Source organism: Micropterus salmoides, unplaced genomic scaffold, assembly GCF_014851395.1.
Source record: "Micropterus salmoides isolate LMB-PRFRI ecotype aquatic unplaced genomic scaffold, ASM1485139v1 Ms_hic_scaffold_5, whole genome shotgun sequence".
NCBI classification, from domain to species: Eukaryota; Metazoa; Chordata; class Actinopteri; order Centrarchiformes; family Centrarchidae; genus Micropterus; species Micropterus salmoides.
Window position 1 is genome coordinate 23,047,459 of NW_024044237.1, and position 17,027 is coordinate 23,064,485.

General features: G+C 41.3%; 1 protein-coding gene across 3 annotated transcripts in view; it reads right to left on the reverse strand.

The window, feature by feature from the left end:
• Positions 1 to 17,027, reverse strand: part of drp2 (dystrophin related protein 2) — a 77,142-nt gene that overhangs the window by 17,601 nt on the left and 42,514 nt on the right. For 2 of the 3 annotated variants that reach the window (XM_038698880.1, XM_038698881.1), the window contains 7 exons: positions 16,257 to 16,458; positions 13,531 to 13,616; positions 9,233 to 9,390; positions 6,635 to 6,801; positions 5,628 to 5,739; positions 4,655 to 4,791; positions 867 to 932 (listed from right to left, as the gene is read on the reverse strand). In XM_038698880.1, coding sequence (XP_038554808.1) covers positions 867 to 932; positions 4,655 to 4,791; positions 5,628 to 5,739; positions 6,635 to 6,801; positions 9,233 to 9,390; positions 13,531 to 13,616; positions 16,257 to 16,458 — 928 coding nt within the window. Of the gene's footprint in view, positions 1 to 866; positions 933 to 4,650; positions 4,792 to 5,627; positions 5,740 to 6,634; positions 6,802 to 9,232; positions 9,391 to 13,530; positions 13,617 to 16,256; positions 16,459 to 17,027 lie in introns of those variants that run through there. The other variant, XM_038698882.1, reaches the window with a different exon arrangement.

Below are 17,027 nucleotides of genomic sequence, written 5' to 3' on the forward strand. Positions count from 1 at the left end.
AATTAGCAACAAATGCGCTAACGTAGGAGGATGTAACAGAAAAGATATAAAAGAAAAGAAGAAAGGGCTAGAAGAGAGACAGCAAGAGGCAGAAAAAGAGGGAGAAATATATATGTGGGTGAGAGACAATAGAAGAGAGGGATCAGAGATAAAAAGAAAAAGATAAACAAAAGAAAGGGGGAAAAGGGAGAGATAAGAGGGGTAAAGAGGACATTTGTGCCTGCTCTCCTGTTGGTGTTTGTTCCCTCTGTTTTGGCAGGGCATAAAGCAGTTGTGTGTAAGTGCCTTAGGGAAGTAATACACAATGGCACACTTACAAGCAAACGCACACACAGCAGCGTCCACACACAGCAGGCTCAGTGGAAATGTGTGTGTCCAACTCTGCTGTACTGCGGCAGAGCTGCCAGGAGTGTGGGAGTCCAGTGCTGTGCCTTGTTTATAACCTGTCAGACAGACACTAATCCACACCAACAGCTCCCAGGTGACCAATGGGCTCACTGCCCCAGCAATTGACAGGCCGCTAGGCGCACTGAACCCCGCTGACCTCCACACACACACACAACCACAAAATGCTCTGCTTAAGAGCACCAGCGTGTGTTTGTGTGGAGAGTAAGCGTGAAAGAAACTGCTGGGCAGTACAGTCTCTACCCTGGCTGGAGTACAGTGCACAACACAGCCAAATCAATACTTCAATCAGTGTGTGGCAAATACTTAAGGGTGAGGGAGCAGAGGAGGTAGGGGAGGAGAGGAGGTGGAAGCAAGGGTGGAATGAATAGAAAGAAGAAGGGGGGTTCATTTGGAGAGTGGAAAATGAGAGACGTTGTTCTAATGATTTGATGTATAGCACGGCACAGTGAGCCACGTACCTGCTGGCATAATGTTCAATCCTGCTGTGTGTGTCTGCATGGGGCAGCTTGGGCGAGGAGCACGGTCTGGGAATGACAGAAGCAAAGGTCAACATTCACCAAGGCATTTTTACCACTCGGCAAGTGTGAATGTGTGGTAGCAGAAAAGCCATATCCAAATTTAATTCACAAACATTGCAATAATCTAGAAGAAGAACATGGAATATGTTCTTGTTGCAAACAAGACAAATCCAATTTGTAACAGCGGAGGAAAGAAAGTTGATTTTATGGATTTCTTTTATGCTACCTTCCACTTCTACTCCACTATTTATTTAAAAGCTTTAGTTATTAGTTTGTAGATTAAAATTTTACACACAAAACATATGAGGGGTCTTTAATGCATTTCTATTGATTAAACCACTGGATCCCAACATGTTTGGCTTGTGATGCTTTAACAACAAGCAATGGCCCGTCATCACAGGTTGCATCTATGAGCTATGAGCAGTTCAGGATGTGGAGTGAAGAGAACTGGAGCATACAGTTAAAGTAAGAGCTTTTTAACAAGGCAGACCACAAGATGGCTATTCACACCCAGAATCCTGAGTATGCAGTGGCATGTCATAATGTTAATGCGAATCATGGATCACCCTCCACTCTGAAAGCCTGGGGTATTAAAAATATTTCCTCATACCCAAGAGGAGGAGACACTCTACACAAACTGATTCGCAGGGAAAGCTACTGGATCTATACATTAAAGGACCATATTGTAAGATTTAGGGAGGGTCTATTTCTAGCTATAGAAATATTGGCAGAAATAGAAAATAACATGTTAGAGTGAGCCCTTTATATCTACAGCGAGAGTGGGTAGTCTTCCATAGGGTTAGGGCATGTTACACCGCCATGTTTCTACAGTAGCCCAAGATGGTCAAAGCAACCACTGATTCTAGAGAGGGCCTCACATTTTTTTTGAGTTTAGTGGTCACTGTAGGTTCTCTTACACACTTGGAACAGGAGGTGGAGAAGGGTCAGGTTGCAGACTGTAGCTCAGGGTGAGAGCGAGGGGCACAGCGTGAGCGAAGGGCTTGGTGTAGGTCAAAGTTCATCAGACAAGAATGCGGGATTTGAAGAAGAAGAAGAAGACAATGACAAAGTAATGGTGCAGCAAAAGCAGCAGGTATGTATCCACAGCTCAGAACAGCAATTTGAACATATGATGTTATTGGACAAATAAGTACTTTTCTTTAAAAGAAAAGTTATTCATTGCAGCTGTTTAACAATTAACTAAATTATCTTAAAAAATAAGCATTTTTGTTATGTTAGTCCAAAGTTTCATGTTTCTATTAAGATCATTGCCCACATTTTTTTGTTCTGTTTAATCTTATTTTATTATATAGTGGTATTTTATTCTGTTTTATTCACTTTAAATGCAACATTTGTGGACATCCTCAATAAACAGATGAACCAATCATGTTAGTTGTATTATTGTTTTTGGTTTTCTACTTGTGCCTGCTTACTATGACATCATGCAATGGGACTGTTAACTGCTGATACCGCTTTAATATGAACTTTCACTGGTGTGGAAACATGCACATCAAGATCATGGTTTAAGTTTAAAAATGTTTCCAGACCTTTGAGACAGTGTGACATTTATGTAGTATTAATGGCAGAAATTAACAATATTTCATGTCAATAGTAGGTTACGTTTGAATTGCTTATTATACTTTTCCAGATCACTTTAACATTTAGCTTGTGGAAACAAGAACAAATTGAGCAAGAGACTTTAATTTTGTTTATGCTAATGATATTTTTTAAAAATCACATGCAAGCGGGAACCTCCGGGTCTGAGAAGTGAGGCGAATGCGGAAGTCCCTTGAACCTACTTTTCAATTGCTAGTTTTGTGTCTTCTTTAACACAGCATGATGTTTCATTTAGTAAATTATGGTCCCATTTAGAGGAAAATAGACAGTAAAGCAGGGGATGCTTCAGGGCGGATCTGTGATTGACGAGTCATTACCATGGCGACCTGTCAATTAGGCTATTGAAAAAGCGTATTAGGAGTTGGCTGTTCATTTTCTCTAGTGAGTACATTTAGTTTTAAGCCGGTTTTTCGCTAGCCAAAATTATCAGCCTGGTTAAGATGACCTTGGTAACCAAGCTAGCTAGCTCCACACAGAGCCATTGGCTCCACAGTCTCGTCCAAATATGTCCATGTCCGGTGGCGCTGGTTGCTAAAAGTTAACATGGCGGCGGCCTAACGGCCAAACTCAAGGCTTCAAAACGGCAGTCTACAAACCAACGGGTGACGTCATAATAACTACGTCCACTTCTTTTATACAATCAATGATCACAGGCTTCTGTCAACTACAATGTTCACACATGCTTGGTACAAATTAGGTGGGAATAAGTATGCGCATGCGCAGTACTGACTATACAGAAAGATGGCTCTACTGCGAGGGGGTGTGGCGTAAGCAAGAGGTGAGAGAGGGGCATGAGTGGTGCTAAAGTCCGCAGCTGAACGTTATTGGGAGGATGAGGAGAAGGGTCAGTTGGTTGCAATTTGCAACTTCACCACTAAATGTCACTAAATCCTACACACTGGTTCTTTAAATACAACTGAATGACAAACTGAAGACCATCTAAAATAATTCTAGTCACATCCACATCAAATAAAATACTGTTTTTTAGTAACTCACTAAGTTACTAACTACTCAAGTAATCTTTTTAGTAAATACGTTTGTACTCTTACTCAAGTAGTTATTTTGATGACCACTTTTACTTGTTTTTGCAAAGTAAACCTGAGCGCAGTTTTGGGCTACTCAGTCCATCTAATAAAAGACAGCTATTAGCAATTTAAACGTCTACACTGCCTCTTCCTGTGATGAAGATGCACTTCTAGCCGCAAAATTAGGTGCACCTTAATAAAAAGCTCCAGGTCTCCTCACCCCAGATCATGCCTCTGTCTGTTTAAGTAACACACACGTGTGCAGACATGTTTTTTCTTCTTCCCTATCTTGTTAATAACCTTGCTACCTCTCCAATTTATCCTAAAACTCCCTTGAGGGGTCCTTGCCCCAAGGCTGGAAACCACTGTAGTAAACTGATCCACAAGGTGTATAAAAAGTTTAAATCAGATCCATTTCATCCAGCTACAACATTTAAATGCTCCTTATACACTAAGGCATCAGTAATAACAATAAAATAATATAACAAGTCGTGAGCATACCAGGTAATAAGTATAATAAAATACAATAATCCTATATATTAATATATTAATATATTAATAAGGGATTATTATGCATAATGAGCATAATGCTTTTACTTTTGGTACTTGAGTCTATTTGGCTTCTACCAGTGGGGTTTCATCTCTGCTCTGTGTCAGTGGATGAGCGGATTAACTTGTGTTATGTGTGAGGTTATAACATGTGACCCTAACTGTGACACAATTAGCCAAAACATGAACCCATAACCATGCTAAATCTTCCTGGGTACTGCCTCAGCCCTAAGCTATGCTTCTTGATCATCTCATGGATTTTAGTCTCATCGCTCCTGTTTTTCCTATTGGGTGAGAGTCACCCATGTGAATAGAGCATCTCATTCAGACTGAGATGACAGGAATAACATTATGTTAATTCTTATATAGCTGTCCCTTTAACCTGTCACAGTGAGTTAGCGCAGCCCAAAATTGTCAGAGCATGATAATAAGCCTACAACAGCAGGGTGAAAGTGAGACAAAGTGAGAGACAGATGACAGAAAAAGCTGAGACAGAGGGATGTCTTGTGTTTGCGTGTGTTTATGTGTGGGACTTACGTCTCCGAGCTCTCAGCTTCCAGCACTGATTGCACTGGCAGGTAACCTCTCTGAGGGTGCTTGGTGAAGTACTGCTTTGACCTGAACTTATTCTTCAGAGTCTTGGCAAAGTCCCTCATCTTCTCTCCCGAGGTTGTCTGGAGTGTGAATAAGGAGGTGAGGGGTTGGGGTTTGGAGGAGGGGCGGTGGTGGAAGCAGTTGGAGTGGACAGGTGGGAGATAAATGCTTAAGAATTCTTGAAAATGTTGCTTTCTTCAAAATGACCTAATCTGAAATTAATTCCATTGTCTCACCCTTGGTTTGTCTAATTTTGACTTTAGAAGACTAACTTATTCTGCCATCCTTATTTCTCATTCAGTTTCTGCTGCTTTCTCAGCTTCCTTCCCTTTTGACAATTTTCTTGAATCCTCCCTTTTCTCTCTCTCTGGCTCCCTATTTTCTGCTCTTTCTATCAGAGTAGAAATCTATGGGCGCCTGCCTGCCTCGCAGTTGTGGAAAAACTGTAGCTAGCTAATATAAGTCCAGTATTTTGTCCAGTGAAAAAAAGAATTGTACAGATGGCCTTTTGCTATATTTTACAGCTCGGAATTGATTAGAGATCAAATCTGGCACCATCTCAGTACACTCCAGCACTCCAACTATAGCTACTCCTTTGAATTAACTTGACTTCGGAGACTGTGTGTGCAATCGCTTAAGACTCTGGTTTTATTGGGCTTTAGTGCACAATATGTGCTCCAAATAGCACTTTATGTGTGCACTATGTGAGCCAGAAAGGATGTTACTGCTAAGTGGTACTCAATTTCTGCATACTATAGATCTGGAAGAGGCAGTGTATGCATGTCTAACAGTATACACTTGTCTAACAGCAGAAATCAGGAGATAGTAGTATTTTTTTGGAGTATAGCTGAGTTTTATTCATCCCTGGAGCCTTGAATTTGTATTCGGTTACAGCATTTGATAATGTTTGTCTTACTGGCGTGTAGTACTCCATGATGGGGTAGTGCAGCTTCTTTCCCTTGGTAGTACGACCAGTTAGGAAACATGTCTGGCAGATGTCCACATTGAACTGTTTCAGACTGCGATACCTGTCAAGATCAATATAGCACAGAAGCTGAATTGATGTTTGCAAGAGACCTAGGCACAGTAAAGTGGGCGTGCGTGTGTGTACTTTTATATCTATTTTTGTCAGGACCAAGAGGACATTTATGGAAAGTGAGGACATTTTGTCCGACAGACCTTCAAAGGGCTCTTTTGAGGGTTCAGACTTGGTTTAAAGGTTCAGGTTAGAATTAGGTTTATGTTAAGGTTAGAGTAAAGGGGCTGGAGAATGTTAAGGATGGTCCTGACAATTTAGAAATACAAACGTGTGTGTGTGTGTGTGTGTGTGTGTGTGTGTGTGTGTGTGTGTGTGTGAAATAAATAAGAGGATAATGGGGTAGGGTTAGGGTTGTCAAATTTATATGCTTGTCTACATGCATGCATTTTTCACAAATCCCCCTGCTCCAGACAGGGATATACTCTCTTACAGCCACCTACTAATCAAAGTTATAATCCTCAATAAATGAATATTATCGCACAGACTGGTGTGTGCAGCTGTTCCTCTTATTATTATTATACATTATAAATTAGTAGCAGGGCATCTCCAACAAGCCATTATCAAGTGAGCAGGGATTCTTATATAAAATAAAACACCAAACAGAAAACACCAGTACCCAAGTTATATTCCTAGTATTCCTACTATTTTTTAAACTTGCAAGAAACTGACCTTTATTTTACACAAGGTATAATCCATACAGTTTTAGTTATATGTGTATTTTGGTTATGTACGTATGTGCATATGATCCGTTCTTCATGTGATGTTGCAATAACCCACTGTGATCACTAAAGAGTCATCTTATGTTGTGTTACTTATACATGGGTGTAAAATACATAGTATCTGCATATATCTGTGTGTCCATTTACCTACACTGGCATCCCTACCTGAAGCCCTTAATGGGACACTGTTTGCAGACGTAGCATTTGGCCTGGTGTTTGGTCGACTCTGCCGCAGTCACACGGTGAAGGACAGGCAGCCAAACCATCGACTGGGGCTCTAGGCTCATCCACTCCAGGAAGTGAGACACCTCAATGGCAGGTTTCCCTGGGGCCTGGAAAAGGAAAGTGGGAGGGAGGAAAGAAGTGCAGGAGACAATCCAAATATAGACCAAACAGCAGGGCAGGTACATAAAGTAATGAGAGGAGAAGGTGTGCTTCCTTTCCAAAGGTGGTTTCAGGTGAGCTATTGCTGAAAAAAGGAATCAAAGAGAATACAAAAAAAAAATGAGGAAGAAGATAGAGAAAGAAGATAGTACTACACTGTGGAATATCTTCTGCTTTTATGCAACTACTTGAACAATTATAAAACTAAAACACAGCAGACATGCAGTATGTGTCTGTGTGTATACTGTATGTGTTTCACCTTGTTGAAAATTCCAGAAAGTGTGATCAAAAGGAAGTAAGTCTAATAAAAGAATGACTCGCCAAGCGCTGAAAATCCGTGATGTGCTAAATTCTCATTAAGTCTGCATCAGAGATGCATTAAGAGGTTGATTTCCCAAGGGCTTCCTACACCGCTCAAGCAAAGTAGCATACTAAATGTGTGTGTGTGTGTGTGTGTGTGTGCGTGCTCGCACGGATCACACAGACTGTGAGGTGTACAGAGGTGCAGAGTCTCCCAGGGGGGAAGGAGCTACTCTCTGGTAGTGGAGTAGCCAGCGTCGCTCCATGTGGGAGGTCAAACAGCAGCCCCTCGCATACCAAACACCTGAAACTGGCACTGACTATGCTGAGCATGGCGCTGCATCTCAAAGCAGCACGCTGAGCAGATAGGATGCTTAAAACATCATTGGAAAAGTAGAGTGATAAACATTCAGTCATCCATCAAAACTCTGTGCTTTCAGTATTATACATCCACTAAACGGCATGTGTTTTGTGAATCAAACAATCAACGTACAACACTTCTTACAAACTATACAAATATTTACTAAATGTTGACTTATTCCCTAATAAATGACCTACTAATCTCTACACATGCTATCAAACCTTGAGCAGAATCATATTCATATCATTGCTCTGCATATTCTTTGTCCCAAAGTCAGTTCTTTTGCCCGTCTGCTAGCTGAGTCTAAAAGTCAATGTCTATGTGAGGTGGCAGCAATCGCTGTACACACATCTCCATAAACTGATGTCACTCGTTTCCTAGCCAAGTGATAAACAGGCAAATGGGTCACCCCCCAATTGGCATTACATGGATATTTCATCTACAACTAACTGCCCTGACATGGATCAAATGGAGAAAGGAATTGATTTTAAGCAGCCATAGCTGATACAGCAAGCATGGACCAGAATAGAGTGTGTATAATTAGGATCTTCCTCAAAAATGAGGGAATTAAAAGGCTTTGCATAGGCCACCTTCCAAAAGAGCTGTGGCCAATTCCCTAATTATCTGGTGTCCCGAACTGAATGTCACATGGTAGGGTTCCTGCAACCTGCGTCAAACTTACAAGTTCAGATGCATTCACAACAAGCAAAGGAAGGAAAGACAAATTCATTCGTGCTTTGAATAAGTCTCCTCATTAGCTTTCGCTCTGTGCGCTACGGGACTGTGACCTTGCTTCATGATATCAATATTCCAATAAATCATATGCTATAAGCGACTTTCCCATTTAAATTTCTTGCATTTCACAGTCTGTGTATGGGAAGTAACATCATGCATTATCTATCACTGACTGTGTTTTATGAGGATTAAAAGCGATGCAATATTAATGCAATGTAATGTTAGAAAGGCAACATTCTAAGTATGTGTGGTGCAGTTGGGGCTTCTTTAGGTAGAAGAATTATAACTTCTCCATTTCCTGAGATGGTGCATTTAACTTCCTCTTCTTCTAAAGGAAAGATGAAAAGTGCTGATGTCAGTAAAACACAATGGGCTTCACATAGCTGGCAGCCTCCTGGTATGACATAATTTTTTCATACTCAGTTTTTGATAGAGAGCATCCAAAGGCAAATGTTTGATTTCACCATTCATTTTTTAAGATTCTGCCTTTAAAATTCTGTTTCTGTATTTGTAATACTGTCTTTGCACCGACAAGTTCTGTTCTGATTATTTGGAGGTCCCTTGTTATTTTTGTACACAGTAATTTATAGATTAGCGGGTGGGTTTTCAAGGTCGACTTCAAATTTTTCGTTGGGGCAATCAAGCCATTGATTCAAGCCCTGAAACTAGCACTATCAAGTCTTACAACACAGTGGTGATCATTACCTCTCTTACTTCTAACATGATTGCTGGTTTAACAGGAACATCAGGCAACTAGAATCCATAAGAACTTCACAGCTGCAATACTTGAATCCTGTGACTGAAATCAGACTATATTAATGCCACAACAGTATTGGGGTAAGGTGAACTCATAACATATTCCAGAAGAAGATTCATCTCCTCTTATTGTCCATAGTATGTGTGTAGCAAACTGTGCACTGCATTGTCTGTAAATTTGTAAATGTGTTTGGATGTGACATGCATGATAGTGCCTCAGTCCTCACCATGCGGAAGCAGCTACGGACACTGGGCTCCACATTACTGCCCCCGAAAGCAGCGACTTCACCCAACTGGCGAGGGATCTGGATGGCTTCATGGAGCAGCAGGCTGAGGTGACGCTGGTCTGTCAAACCTCCAGGACCAGACACCTGACGGAATAAGTCTGTAACCACCACAAAATACAAAAAGTATTTTATAAATTATGCAGTATCCGATCTGAACTAATAATACAGCAGTGTGCACCAGCATTAGCTGTGCACTGCATCTGTATGCATAAAAAACAGCTGCTTGCATGCATTATCATTGCATGCCTTTTTCCTACACATCTACATGTGCATTTGTATTCATTGGTATGTGTTCTCAGCTTTTCAAAATGTAAATTTGGAATTTAATTTCCAATGCCAGCATTCACAATATAGAAAGTGTGGCAGTTTGTTTGCTAAATAATGGCATAACTTTAGCATGAATATAAAAAAAACTGTATGTTGAGTTTAGAACAGCAACACATCTATTTTTCATCAATTATTTAACAATGAGCCTCCAATCCCAGGCAACAGGTTTACCAAACCTAGTTTTGTGGAATAAAATTCACTTCACTGACATATAGACAGAGACAGAGTCAGTATTAGAGCCCTGGCTGGTCTGCTTGGAGATGAAAGTCTTGTCAGGTTTTGAATGAGGCCTTTACCAAGCTCGCTGGGACTCTGCCTGTCACGAAGGAGATGAATGCTGACAGGCGTGTGAAGGTGCTGCACAATGTCAGAATAAGCATCCCATGTATCCCCCTCTCTGTGTACTTATTCAACCCTACAGGGACAACGCTTGGCTTTAACACCTGCATGTTAAAAAGCCTCCTCTATATAGTTCTCATAACCAGAGCTGAGGCTTGTTTGACATTTTAAATGTTCACATCAAGCTGTTTGATAGAGATGAGTTTTGGCCATGTTTTATGGAGACACTACCTCAGTATATAGGACCTATTACAGTACATCTGTAATGTGCAGCCTGCAACGTTGCAAACCCTGAGATAATGGATTCCTGGAGTTGGCTGCACAAGCCACAAACTGAAATCTGAACACCCATTACTAAGTTTTTTGTTAAGTTAGTAATTACTAGTTATTATGAAACTACCTCTTTGCTAAATTTGGATAGCACACAGTTTTAGCTATAAAGCCCTCAGTAAAATAAAATAATCCCCCTCTAAAGGAAATATAAAAAACCACAGCCGCGAGTCTATAGCCACACTAGCAGATGTCTGAGGTTGTGCTTAGGCTCAGCCGTTTAAGCTAAATGCTATGCTAGCATGCTAGCATGCTTACAGTTGCAATGCTAACATGCTGTTGTTTACCAGGTATAATGTTTACCATGGACACAATCTTAGTTTAGTGTGTTTGAGCATTTGCTTAGAGGCACTAAACTTGTACAGATGAGCATGATGGAAATGTTATTAGGTTTGCAGGGATTTGGTCCAAACCCAAGTATGGGACAAATGAAATCATGACAATCCATCTAACAGTTGTTGAGATATTTCACTCTGGACCAAAGTGTGGACAGACTGACCAACAAACTGACACTGGTGTGGCAAAAAAATGTGAAAAGGGATTGAGTTTGTCTAGTTTTTTAAAGAATAAGTAAGAGGAAACTAGTGGTGCAAATCCAGCGTGCACTTTGTAAGATCAGTTTTCACAAAACGATTTTAGTCTGAAGTTTAGTTTGTGTGATAATTCACCATCACAACTTAATAGTATTTAAACTAAGCAATGCCAATATAAAAAATAGTCATACTCTGCAACTGTATGCACTATTTCTTCCCCTCTAATACACTGCTCAAAAAAATAAAGGGAACACTAAAATAACAAATCCTAGATCTGAATGAATGAAATAATCTCATTAAATACTCCTTTAGTTATATAATTGAATGTGCTGACAACAAAATCACACAAAAATTATCAATGGAAATCAAATTTATCAACCGATGGAGGTCTGGAGTCACACTCAAAATCAAAGTGGAAAACCACACTACAGGCCGATCCAACTTTGATGTAATGTCCTTAAAACAAGTCAAAATGAAGCTCAGTAGTGTGTGTGGCCTCCACGTGCCTGTATGACCTCCCTACAACACCTGGACATGCTCCTGATGAGGTGGCGGATGGTCTCCTGAGGGATCTCCTCCCAGACCTGGACTAAAGCATCTGCCAACTCCTGGACAGTCTGTGGTGCAACGTGGCGTTGGTGGACATGATGTCCCAGATGTGCTCAATTGGATTCAGATCTGGGGAACAGGCGGGCCAGTCCATAGCATCAATGCCTTCCTCTTGCAGGAACTGCTGACACACTCCAGCCACATGAGGTCTAGCATTGTCTTGCATTAGGAGGAACCCAGGGCCAACCGCACCAGCATATGGTCTCACAAGGGGTCTGAGGATCTAATGGCAGTCAGGCTACCTCTGGCGAGCACATGTAGGGCTGTGCGGCCCCCCAAAGAAATGCCACCCCACACCATTACTGACCCACCGTCAAACCGGTCATGCTGGAGGATGTTGCAGGCAGCAGAACGTTCTCCACGGCGTCTCCAGACTCTGTCACATCTGTCACATGTGCTTAGTGTGAACCTGCTTTCATCTGTGAAGAGCACAGGGCGCCAGTGGCGAATTTTGGCGAAGTAGAATCTTGGTGTTCTCTGGCAAATGCCAAATGTCCTGCACGGTGTTGGGCTGTAAGCACAACCCCCACCTTAGGACGTCGGGCAGAGGTAACGGTCCTGCTGCTGGGTTGTTGCCCTCCTACGGCCACCTCCACGTCTCTTGATGTACTGGCCTGTCTCCTGGTAGCGCCTCCATGCTCTGGACACTACGCTGACAGACACAGCAAACCTTCTTGCCACAACTCGCTTGATGTGCCATCCTGGATGAGCTGCACTACCTGAGCCACTTGTGTGGGTTGTAGACTCCATCTCATGCTACCACTAGAGTGAAAGCACTGCCAGCATTCAAAAGTGACCAAAACATCAGCCAGGAAGCATAGGAACTGAGAAGTGGTCTGTGGTCACCACCTGCAGAACCACTCCTTTATTGGGGGTGTCTTGCTAAATGCCTATAATTTCCACCTGTTGTCTATTCCATTTGCACAACAGCATGTGAAATTGATTGTCAATCAGTGTTGCTTCCTAAGTGGACAGTTTGATTTCACAGGAGTGTAATTGACTTGGAGTTACATTGTGTTGTTTAAGTGTTCCCTTTATTTTTTTGAGCAGTGTATATTCAGAAACTGATTTTGGTGGATCAGTTTGTTTTTTCTGAAAATTAGAAGCAGAAGCCTGTGACAGAACAGTAAGTGGTGCTTTTGTCAAATGAGGTGTGAAAGCAGTACATGTTGATGTCTGCTAAATTGGACTTGTGCAGAGTGCAAATGTTAAATAAAAGCAAGTAACTTAAGATTTAGTATCAAAAATTTGTGTTACCATAAAGTCATGTAATTAAACTACTTTTGAATTTTGTTTTTTGAAAGTGATGACTTTTTTGAATCATATTTTTGAAGCAAAGACTAGTGATGATGGGATAAACGCCCACCATCTGTTTCTCAAGGTGGGTTGATGCAAATTCTTCAGATTTATTTGCAAATATTATTCCACTGGCAAAAACGAGATCAGTCAGAGAAATGACAAGCTGTTAAAGCCACCACATGTCTACCTGAACCCCAGAAAAAAAGAGGGCTGACTCACATCAGGGACCATTCAACTGATGGCAAATCTGTTAACTCTCAGTCTTTAAGAGCTGCCACAGATGGTGTACCAAGCATGAATAATCCTGCCATGGGTTTGGCCATGTTGTCTCAGATCTTGTATCATCTACAAGCTGCTTAACTTAGTTAGGTTAACTATCATTAGTTCAAATGCTCACCCTCCATTTTACCTATATTTACAGGATGGCTTTTAAATAAAGTTACAATAGAACATATCTCAAGCTGGAGATGCACACTAATAAAATATTACAGCATAATTTATAAACAAAAAAGAAAAAGGGAGCAATGTACATCTTTGCTCGTTTACTTGTGAAGAAAAATTTGATTGAGAGCCATAGAGAGAGTGTGCATGAATGGTGTCTTAGGCAAGCAATCCTTTTAAGGCCCCCAACGTACTTTGTAGAAGTAAAGAAAGCTTTCTCCATTATGGCGGCAGAGTCATTTCCTCCATTAGACTAAGTGGATGTCTTTATGTAACACTGGCAATCAGGGCCGTTTTGTTTTGGCTCATTGTTTGCAGTAGAAGAGATGCATTAGGCATAAGAACACGCATCGGGCTCACATTTGTACTTCTCTTGGACGTCTGCATTGCACAAGCTCACCAATCCCATCTTGAAGCTGAGAACTCGCATTTTGCCGTTCCGAGCACTAGAGGAAAGAAAGAGGAGGACAAAAAATAAAGAAGTTGTAAGATTATAATTTTTGTACTGCGAATTATCTCACATCACAGTGTATTGTGTCGTGGTAATATATTCATACACAAGTGTGGAGGAATTACGTGGGTCAAAGCAGTACAGTACAGGTCAGTGCAATAGTGTGAAATTGTATTAGAGCACATCCAGACTAACTAAAGGCACTACAGGAACTTGATTAAATGTTGTGTCCACGGGTTTATGCCCAGAAGAGCAATAATAAGCTTATATACATGGCAATGTCACTTGCAGCCAAACACATGCGTGCATACTGCAGAAAAACACACTGAATTACACACATACACACACACAAATATCCAGCATTCGTGAGGATCAGAAATACAGTCCCCAGCTGAATAAACACTCTGACCACTGGCCAATGGCAAGGCCAGTGAGATGGATGCTGTTGTGCCCTGACCTGAGCCTAAAAGGGTCATTAGCATGAAATATAAAGGGGAACTGAGGAAGCAACTTTGGAAAGACTAGATTTTGACAGGCAAACACACCGTCACTGTTCTTGTTCAGATTTTACAGTTCCGGTGCCAACACAGCCTGGAAGAATTTACTGCCGAGCTGAGCAGCATTGGCAGAAACCACAGGTTTATCGAAATTAACATTTGAATCGTTAAGTGAGAAACCAAGAACATCACATTCATCAGAGAACATCAGATCAATGAAGAATAAAATTAAAGAGTGAGTTAAATTTCCAGAGCAGGATGTTTCTTTGAATGTGTTCAAAAAACAAAGAAGGGACATTGTTTTCCAATTTGCAGATAGGTCATACCACGAGGAATTGAAACATTACTCAGGTCACACCATTAGAGTCAGGTCGAGAAAATAAGAATCACGTGGAGAAACACGAGAAAGGAGAGAATTACTGTCTTTCCCCCTGTTAGATCCAGAGGATCCGGAGAACGCATGGGGACGACTGGCTGTCAGCACCTTTTACACACACTTTCCGGTATGTGTTACATGTCATCTTCAATATGCACCCCAGTGCTGCTCCTCGGGGGACATGTCACTCCTGCACACCCTGCTAGTGTGACACGCCTCTGGAGGGGACACACGAACATGTATGCACACAATGCTGTGATATACTGTATTGCACATTCACTGGTGCACAGACAAATGAACACACACATAAAAATGGACACACAAACATTCACACACTTCATCCAGATTCTCTGCCGCTATTTATTGGAAAACAAAAAGCAATTACTGAAATTTATGCAGAGGGTAAAGTCTCTGATTGTCTCTCATTAGTAGCAAGTAGTTAAGAGCTGCAGCCTGGATTTACAGCACTCGTGGGGTTATTCCTGTATTTCTGTGTCTGTGCTCAGTGTTTTTGTATTTGGAGAGAGCACAAAATAGTCGACATAAACGGGAGCAAAGATGGGGTGAATGTTGGTGTGAAAGAGGATTTGTTTCTGCTGTGTCTCAGAGGGGCGGACTGGCCCTCTGCCTGGACATTGTTATTGGAGCTTTAGCCATGCTGTGGATCTTTATAGGTGTCTGTACAACAAGCCATTGAACCAGTTACATCAATCTGTAGACAGAATGGCCTACTGTAGGACTGTGAGGAATAGTTATAATTAGTTTTATAGTGGCATGACATTAAATATATTATGTCATTATGTGTATGTGATGTTTATTTACCTAAAGTCCATTATATTGATACTGCCACTGACTGACTTAGTGTAATGTGAAAGGGACCTTTGGCAGGGTTAAACCCACTAAGAGTTACACCAGGCTCTAGATAGCATTTCTAGACCCGATACAGGACCATCATAGAGTACTATGTATCACGGTCATGGATGGCAACTTAAGTGACACAACCATTTCTAGCATTTAAAGCTACTCTGGAGAGTTGTATATTCATTAAGTATCAGATTAAACAAAATGAGAATGCAGTAGCTAGAAATAGGAATCCACTGGAGAGAAGGCCACAGTCCAGACTCACAATGTCAGTCATCTGTAAAGTAACAAAACCACGACAAACAGAAAAAAAAACTAAATGGTTGGATTTAGTGCAAGGATACTGATGAAGGAGGCATATTAGTATAAACTGTACATAGTACTGTTGGAACCTTGTTTATATATGCTTGGCATTGATAAAAAACTGTCACTAATACAAACCTTTATGAGCCTTTTGTGACAGATGAGTAGTGTACGGATTTCAGTTCAGTCAGACGTGGGAGTCACGCCCCCAGATGTTTTTTTTCCTTTTAAAATTTGTAGTCTGTGATGTCACTTGAGACGATTTATCTCTCCGGAGCCAAAAAAGGCTTCATAAAACATTTTTCATTTTGGTTTTTTGTCCCGCACACAGGCTGCATGGTCAAGTTCATCTGCCATAAATCAGCTGCGAGCCAAAATACGGTAAACACTCAAAAAGAAAGTCAATCATCTCTGGAGGTAAAGACACAAAATAAGAACTAAAATGGTGTCAGGTGGCAAGAAACAATGCTCCAAAGGGAAACTCATGTTGCTCTGAGCCTGCTGCATGTGTAGAGACAGTAACGTGATTAGCCAATGATATCTGAAAGCTGTGTTGTTTTTTTAAAAAGATGGAAACGTCTCTCCCTGGTTTACCCACCTGTCATAGACGTTTAGTAGCCAGTTGAGACACATGTCAACACAAAGTGGAATGTTGACCAGGATGGACCTCTCCTCCTCCAGCCTCTCGTACAGTGCTGTCAGGCCGTGGATCATCTCCACAACGTCCATCACATGCTCCCCCTGCTGCAGCTCCTGCTCCCGAAACACCTCCACAAGGCTGCTCAGTGCCACTAAATCCACTGAAAACACACATACATATTAAGGAACATAATCTCTATTCAGCTGTGGATTTGTGTGTATGAACACCACATGTATGTACTGTACTGGATTTTTTCATGTGATACATGTATATTTGCATGTGTGAAATGTTGATATTTTTATATGGTTTGAAATAGAGTATACTGATTAGCAGTTTAAAGGCATAGACACATGCTGGAGCCTTAACAGCCTTATGTTCATAAATACATGACTGCACATTTGCTTTTGAAACACAAACACACACACAGGCACAGGATCATCTTCCTCACCTCAGCAAATGAGAGCACAGGCGACAGCAATGCTTATTCACCCTTTTTGCCCACTTAAGCCCGACCAGATGTTTCAAGAGCAGTGACACAAATTTGATTTTGCTCTTCTAAACTAATTTGATGGCCCATGCCTAAGAGTGGAGCTAAAAGGGTGTCCGTTGATGCCAGGTATAATTGGATAGCACAATAATGAGGTAGAACAGAGAGAGGAGATAACAAGAGTATTCTCAGGGTGGGAGGGAATCACCAAAAATGTATTTCTGATGAGCTCATATGAAGCA